The 8,230-nt window shown below is 37.8% G+C and overlaps 1 protein-coding gene across 1 annotated transcript; it reads right to left on the reverse strand.

Annotated features, from left to right (window-relative positions):
- Positions 1–2,938: 2,938 nt before the first annotated feature.
- On the reverse strand, positions 2,939–7,712 carry LOC126757018 (protein kinase C, eye isozyme-like). Its single transcript, XM_050470589.1, has 13 exons — positions 7,312–7,712; positions 7,090–7,121; positions 6,755–6,949; positions 6,534–6,662; positions 6,262–6,418; positions 4,687–4,804; positions 4,512–4,622; positions 4,151–4,456; positions 4,002–4,093; positions 3,742–3,943; positions 3,500–3,688; positions 3,295–3,435; positions 2,939–3,232 (listed from the first exon to the last, which is right to left on the reverse strand). Exons 1-13 carry the CDS (start codon positions 7,539–7,541, stop codon positions 3,080–3,082), a joined length of 2,055 nt encoding a protein of 684 aa, XP_050326546.1. The 5' UTR covers positions 7,542–7,712; the 3' UTR covers positions 2,939–3,079.
- Between the last annotated feature and the right edge of the window lie 518 nt (positions 7,713–8,230).

Consider the following 8,230-nt stretch of genomic DNA (forward strand, 5'->3'; position numbering starts at 1 on the left):
GAAAATTTGACTCTTTGTAACACAATGAAATAAAAATTGTATACAATATACAATATTTTATAAAATATCTACAATTCTTTATAAATCAAAAACATATATTCCATAAGAAACTAAATGTCGTTAAAAACCTTCGTACTTAAATTGCTATTTCTTTAAAATCTGTCTATATAAATTTAGTGCTGAAAATGTTACATAACACCATTTACTAAAAATTTATCTGATTTTACACCTAGAACTATAAAGTAGACTTTCGTTAAAATTTGTACTAAAACTTTGATTTCTTTTATATGCAGACCTCAAATGCCTAAACTCGTTTCTCAAGCTTTGTACTAAATCTTTATTTTTACACTAAACATTAAGGTATATTTGATTAATAGCGCAATTCTGTAAGCAGTCTGTAGTCACCATTTGAGACAATTCGAAGTTAATTCTCAATTTGTGGTCTCAAGTCACAAAAATGTTCTCTAAATTAAAATCTCAATTTTAGAGACTTGTGACTGTATCACAGTACAGTATCGCTCGGTAAGATAATTTCAGTTTTTGCCATTTTAAATTAAGGTGTAGTACTAAAAATTCTTTTTTATTGCTTTCCTCAACGTTGTACTAAAATTTCCGTATCATACAAAAATGTTAAATTTCTGTGAACTAAATTGTAATATTTTGAGCTCTCATTGTTTCAATACGAACAAATAATAACAAACAAGTTTTTAAAATAATATTCTAGAAAAGGATGATCCATTTCGAGGTTCCCTACTTAAAAAAAAAAAAACAAAAACACAGAAGCTTTAAATTTAATGGAGAATGTTTATTAACATTCGAAAGAACATACCTTGGCATGTTTTTGAAGAATTTCTCTTTCAAATATTGGTCGCGGCTACGTCTCAGATGGCCCATCCCTTGAGCCTAATTTTCGTTGCCTCGTTCGAGCATTACGACTGGTAACTGGCGAATGACACGTGTGATGTTTTGCTCCAAGACCTGAATTGAAGCGGAATTGCCCGCATAGACTTAATACTTTATATATCCTCACAGAAAAAGTCTAACGGTGTGATATCACAAAATCTTGATGACCAATCGACCGGCCAAAAACGTGAAATTATCTGCTCACCGAAGGGTTCTATCAGTGAATTCATTGTAGGAAATGGCGTCGTCTTGTGAAAACTCAATGTCGTTATCACGGCCTTCAATTTTATGTATTAAATAGTGGGTTATTATGGAGCGAAAACGATCGCCACTGACGGTTACGTTCTCACCGGCATTATTTTTGAAGAAATATGGATCGATGATTCCAAAAGAACACAAGCCACACCAAACTGTTGTTTTTGCTGGATGAAATGGCAGCTTTTCATCCCAAATGCGACAGTTTTTCTTGTTGACGTACCTGTTATGCCACAAATGGGCTTCATCGCTGAAAAAAATTTGGCTCGGCAACGTCGCATATCGTGGAACTTTTCCAGAGCCCATAGAGCGAAGCGATGTCGGTTGGGAAAGTTCAGCGGCTTCAGATTTTGCACAAGTTGTATTTTGTACGCTTTCAATTATAGATCTCGACGTCAAATGCACCAAGTAACAGATCTCGATGTGAAATGCACGAAGACGCTCCATACGCCAGTCCGCCTTACTGCCAACAGCGCCGAATCGACTCTCCACGGTCTTCGTGTACACTCTGAGCTAAGTCTGTTTTATTTTTTTTCTTGCGTGCTGGACGTGTTCGGTCGAATATTATCCAATAATAATTGCTGGGTCTCAAGATGGATGATGGTGATGCGAATAGTACGCTCAATAGGCCGATTATGTTGACCAAAAGTTGAGCGAAGCGCGTGAAGCACATTTTTTACAGAACGTGAATTTTCGTAACAAAGTTGAACGATTTATAAACGTTGTTCAGGCATAAGTCTTTCCATAATGATATGTCAAACAACACTGAACACAAGTAAACACACACGACTACGCCTCATCTGTCGAAAAGAGGTAACTGAAAAAGGGCCTCTACTTGGATCACCCGATACACATTTCGGGAATATACAGTAAAATTTCAGGAAAAAATTCAAGTGGTTTTGAATTTTATGAGATTTTCGACGAGGCTAAAAACACTGCTGCAGTGATTCCTGCTTTCTCCATTGATGAAACATAAAAATAAAATATGCTTATACCAAAAAAGAACAGAATGTAGGAAAAAGCATTCGGTGATCAAGTGATGGTCAACGCGTCAATAAAATAAATAAATTGGTATTTAAGAACAAACGACTAAAAGTCAGAGACCTTACTGGCATCGTTGGAATATCATGAAGCATATTATTACTGGCTATGAGTCTTGCATCTATGCTTACCAGCCGGAAACAGACGTTCAATCGGTCGAATATCGTGGCAAAGGTGAGCCGAAGCAAAAACCCACGTCAAAGCAGGTCAAAAATCAAGGTTATGTTGAGAACTTTCTTCGATTATCGTGGTGTGTTGTATTTCGAATTCCATCCGACCGGCCAAACTGTCATTAAGGAATACTAGTTGAGTGTTATGCTTTTGCACAAAGCTATTCGTAGAAAGAGGCCAAAATTATGGTCCAACAACTCTTTGGTTTTGCACCACGATAATGCATCGTCGCATACTGCATTGATTTTTGTGAGTTTTTAGCAAAATTATCAACCAAAATCATGCGCCGGATTTAGCTCCGTGTGACTTCTGGCTATTTAGCAAACTCAAACAATCGCTCCGGGCAAACAGTTTTGAGTCAATTGAAGACATTATATGTGAATCGCTACGCGCATTGAAGGAAATTGACTTGAAGAAATGTGTCGAGGATTCGAAAAAAGTTGGCACAAGTGTAAGGAATTACTTTGAATAGGACGACATAAATTTTGAGGAATAATTTAAGAACTTTAAAATTATGAACAAAGTCTTACTATTTTTGCTCATAGTATTAAGTAAAAATAACCAAATGTTCACTAGCTGTTTTAGAATATGACTTTATTAGAGCTTCAACACCATAACATCTTTGCAACCTTTACAATCTTCAATCAGCATTCAAACTTTCATAGTACATATGCATATATGCATATACAGATATAAATATTTATATATCTTATATAATAGTAATAAATTCCGGATTCATATAAGAGAAACCTATAAAATCGTTCTGATCCAAGTTCATCATAAATAACTTATCTGTTGGTGTTAAGTCAGTTTTCTCAGTTATGAAAGCTTTATCGAAATTCGAAATGTCCTTGCGATGTTTCTAACATAAAATGAAATAATAACACTTATTGATTACGAGCTTTAATGAGAGATAACGCTTACAATTTTCGGCACAATGGGTGGCTCCATTTCCTTAGCTTCCGCCTTTTCCCAGTCAATATTCCTAAAGAATGGATGTGTGGTAACCTCAGAGCGCGCATAGCGTCCGGCACCCAAGCGATTGTTTGGCTTCTTAGCAAGGAACTTCAAAGCAAAAGTTACTGTTTTGAACGAGTTTTTCTAGTGTCTTTATGTTAAAAGTACTCACGCTTGTTAGCACATCCATAGCCTCTTGCGAGAAGTGCTTCGGAAAGACTGCTTTCTTATCTTTGATATTTTTGAACGTGTTCTCCTCATCCTCACCCTCGAAGGGATTTTGGCCCGCCAACATTTCATAAATCAAAACACCGAAAGACCACCAATCGACGGTGTGATTATAGGGTTCATAGTTTAGTATCTGTAATGAAATGTACAGTTATTCTACTTATAAATGAAATGCTTAGATCTTACCTCTGGCGCCATGTAGACATTCGTACCGCAGAAAGTTCTGGTAGAATCACGTTCTTCAATGCCTTCCTTACTCAAACCGAAGTCGGCAAGCTTTACGTGGCCCTCACCATCCAACAGCACATTATCCAGCTTGAGATCTCGATAGATTATATGGTGTTCGTGTAGAAAGAATAAGGCAATTGCAATTTCTGTGGCATAGAAGCTAAGGAAAGGTTCAAAATTAAATTCTCTTCGACAAAAAAATACTTCAAAGCCATTACACAGCCACCGACTCCTTGAAACGTCCATAGATCTGCATGTGATACATAAGATCACCGCCTTTACAATACTCCATAACGAAGAACAAGCGATCCTTGAACACAAAAACGCATAACCTCAAAAACACACAGAACAATCAGAGCACACTTACCATAGTTTGAAAGCACGAGTGTAGTGAGACCAAAAATGGTGGTTTGCCTGAGAGCGCCAACACCTGCTTCTCAGTCATAGGCAATTCCATATCATCTGTTTGTATTATGACATCTTTACGTAACACTTTCACAGCATATAGTTCATCAGTACCACGTCGTTCGGCCAGCAGCACTTTACCGAACGAGCCCTTGCCTAGCACTTTGATGAAATTAAAGTCTGCGGCACGTATCATATCACGTTTGCTCATGTTGTGTGGCATGTCTTTGTTGTCCATGCGACGCTTGTTGTCCGATTTTTTATCCGTCTGCGTGTAGAAGTCGTAAAGCATGTGTACAGTCTTCATTAACTCGTATACTCACCCGCACTTCGTCACGCAAACGCGCTATATCGTTGATCGGATCCGAGCATGGTATATTATAGCATTCGCCCTCAACTTGCGACAGAAACTTGTACCAGCCATCGATAGGTTCCTGAATAGGAGTTCGGAAACCTAAACTATATTTTTCGACTTTGATAGTGCTTATCAAGAATTACCTTCTGTATCTCCTCTAAACTGAATGAGAACGAACCCATGAAGTCGTTACGCGAGGTACGATCCCAATCCCAAACCTCGATCAATAAACGCTTATCGCGATCTTGCGGCGTTAGGTCACTGCAATGTTATAACATAGAGGCACAGAAGTAGCCTTAAATTATTAATCAACTTAGAGACCCTCAAAAAAATCAAAAACAACAAAGCGCCTGGAAACAATGGCATACCAAACAGAGCCCTAAAGGTAGACCACTTTTCTCGATAAAATGTACAACGCATATGTAAAAGAAGGTGTATTGGTCGATCCCTGGACAGTCCAGCGCCTGGTTTTAATCCCAAAACCCAAAAGAACAACAGATGAACTTTCATCGCATCGATATATGCTCGACACAACGGGCAAAATGTATGAAAGTATAATAAGAAACCGCTTGCAGTCATGACTAAATTAAGGCAGTTACAGCAGAATATGCGTCAGTCCGTCCGTGACATAGAGGAGAAGTAAAATGTCGTGTCAGTCGTACGCAGTAATACATTGTCTGATGGTTCCATGGGAGGGTCTTGAGTTGGTAATAGGTCCAAGATTCGCACTCCGGCTGTCGTGCTGTCCCCCTACTATGGAAAAAACACAGAGTATTCGCTTATGTGCTGTAACAACTTAAAGCTTTTCTACGAGCACTTTGAAAGCGAAAACTTAAAATATTGTTTACGACTTCAATCCCACAAATAACTTCACTTTATTCCCTGTGAGGTATACTTTCCATGAATTGGCCGTACTTAGACCTTTTTCAATAAAGCTTTTAGTTGGTATTTAAATACAAAACGTTACACATAAGTGAATATGTTTTAAAAAGCTAAAAGCTTGCAGCTTAACTGCTTATATGAATATAAGCTTTCTGCAACATAACATTTCAAACCTCAATACAAGTGGATTCTATTCGAAATATAGATAAACGTGACCTATATTATTAAATCAAGACGAAAATTTGTCATGACTCCCCGATATTAACTTGTGTTTACCGCAGAAAAGTCTAAACTGACTTTCTAATGAAGCAAAGCCCTAAAATTATGAAAGCTCAATAGAAAGCTTAGAGTCTAATGAATAAAGGCTCTAAAATTTAAAAGGCTCAACATAAGATCAAAAATTTAATATAAAATTTGTATGAAAATGTGTATCTCTAAAAGCTCAAATTTTTGTCAATTAAGCTCTAAAGCTACTAATCTAATGAACAAAAGCTCTTAAAGTATGAAAGCTGAATATAAACTCAATTATATAATTTTTATGCAAGTTTATATCTTTAAAATCTCAAACTTCCGCTAATAAAGTTCTAAAGTTTATAGCCATGAGCTTTTACCGCAAAAACGTCTAAACTGACTTTTAGTAAATCAAAGCTTTAAACGTATGACAGCTCAATAATTTAATATAAAATTCGTATGAAACTTTGTATCTTCAAAAGTTCAAACTGCTGCTAATAAAGTTCTAGAGCTTTTAACCATGAACTTTAAGCTCGGCGTACTGACCTCTCAATTACAATATTTCACGGTCTTATTACTTTAAAATATTCAATGACTGTACTTACAAAGTAAATTTCTCGTTATACACCGGGCTCAAACACTTCTGTATAGTTTTAGTCTTCTTCTTTGTTTTACCGCTACGATCTGGATGCAAAGCAATAGCAATATATGGATCACTTAGGCCATTGGTGTCCATAGGTATCAAATTGGTGGCCTCTTTGACTGTGAGTAAAATAAATGCGAAGAAATGTTATACAAAATAATCTAAAGCATAAGGATAGCAGCACAAAGGCAGCATAAAAATGATAACCGAAATTAGAAATCGCCTTTGACTCACTCTCCACCATCAGCGTGTTGCCCTTGAGCTCCACATACAACAAACATTTGCCGCGCAGTTCATTAATGTCAGCGCCACAAAGCGGCGGCATCTTGTCCTTGCAAGTGTGATGCACATTCAAGTTGCAATCTGCGGTTCAGACAACGGAAGAGGCAAGACAAATAAGGAATAAGGAAAAGCAGAAGTAAGTGTGAGAAATTTTGATTGGTTTGCGCACTTACTGTCGCACTTGACGCCCTGATGGGCGACACCGTGCAGCAGCATGCCGCAATCATCGCAAAATGTCGGCGTCGTGTATGTGGTCGATTCCCACTTATGCTTCACTTTCGAGCAATCAGCATCAATGTCGGTCTCCTTGCCGGGGCATTTAAAAACCACAAAATTGCAGCATTTCTGATGAATATTGAAGCGACAATCTGACGCGGCGCGAAGCGTAAAAACACGAAACATTGCGCGGAGCAGGTGTTTACACATTTTGTGTGGCATTTTTAAATTGAGATTGAGGCAAGATTTTAAATTTATGTTTTAAATTATTTTTGGCCTGCGAGCAACTCACCTTCACACTGATAGCCTTGCTTGCCGAAGCCCCTGAAAAGGACACGAGAAAATATGAGAATTAGAGCAAGTAAATTTGACACTTTTTTCAAGCAAAAAAAAAGCTTTTGTAACTAATTTAATTAGCGGCGCACAGTGTTGTAACAAGCGCTAATTGCTAAACGCCTAAACATGTGCTTCACTATCGATTGCTTTGCATTTTTTAGACCGATATTCCACCCACCAAATAAAGTCCTTGCAGTGTCCACAATAGGTCGGTTGCTTGAAGAAGCGCACCGCGAATTTATGTCCATTTATTATCATGAGACCCTTCCGCTTCATTGCGCCCTTACGCAGGCGATTCTTCATGTAGTTCATCACATTCGCCTCGCCAGCGATTTCGGCAATATTCACGCCGGCTGCCGCTGCTCCAGCTGGTGCTGCAGCGGCTGCGGCGGGTGCTGCAGCTGCCATTTTGTCTACCTTGTCTAAGGTCCTGTTGGTCCTTGCCTAACTAATTCACTTAATTTAACTTAGTTTGCTCTATTCTCTGTGGTAAATTTAGTTTTGTGGTCGCACACTTTACACGTCAAGTCGCCAATGGCAACTGAATGCGCTGCTGGTTGGAAAAATTTTAACATCTATTTGCCCTATGACATGTGGAAGCCCTAGAAATGTGTAAGTGTATGTTTAGTACGCCCGAAGGTTGAAAGCAGTTATTGCTTTACCTTATGTAGCCGCGCTGGCTTTTAAGCATTAATCAGGTTACTGACATTCCAAGTCGCTGGTTGTGTGGATGAATAGTTCTTCGACCACGTGTCGGAGCTGCTGATAAAAAATGACAGACTGAATGAAAGTGGTGCTAGTTGAAAACAAGAATTAAGAGAAATTTAAATGCTATAGTCTATTATTCATAATCAATATATCACTTTGGTGAAGGTTGTTTTAAAATTTTCTTTATAATATTACTCACTAAAGACGTCTGCGAACGTCATTTAATTTTTTAACAATCTATTGACATTACAGTTACAGTTACAGTTACGGTCTTGTACTTTGTAGAAACTGTGCCGATCATCCATTTAATAACTCATGGATTTTGCCTTATCCTTGACACAAACCACACATATAATGTTGGACTTTTTTTATTATCCTTTGAATCCAAC

Source organism: Bactrocera neohumeralis, chromosome 4 (genome assembly GCF_024586455.1).
Source record: "Bactrocera neohumeralis isolate Rockhampton chromosome 4, APGP_CSIRO_Bneo_wtdbg2-racon-allhic-juicebox.fasta_v2, whole genome shotgun sequence".
In the NCBI taxonomy this organism is placed as follows: domain Eukaryota; kingdom Metazoa; phylum Arthropoda; class Insecta; order Diptera; family Tephritidae; genus Bactrocera; species Bactrocera neohumeralis.

Coding starts and splice junctions, on each gene's coding strand:
- LOC126757018 (XM_050470589.1), bottom strand. CDS start 7,541: ATGGCAGCTGCAGCACCCGCCGCAGCCGCTGCAGCACCAGCTGGAGCA. Junction 6,950..7,089: donor GCAAGGCTATCAGTGTGAAG/GTGAGTTGCTCG, acceptor GCGCCGCGTCAG/ATTGTCGCTTCAATATTCAT. Junction 3,436..3,499: donor CTATGGATGTGCTAACAAGC/GTGAGTACTTTT, acceptor TTTGCTTTGAAG/TTCCTTGCTAAGAAGCCAAA.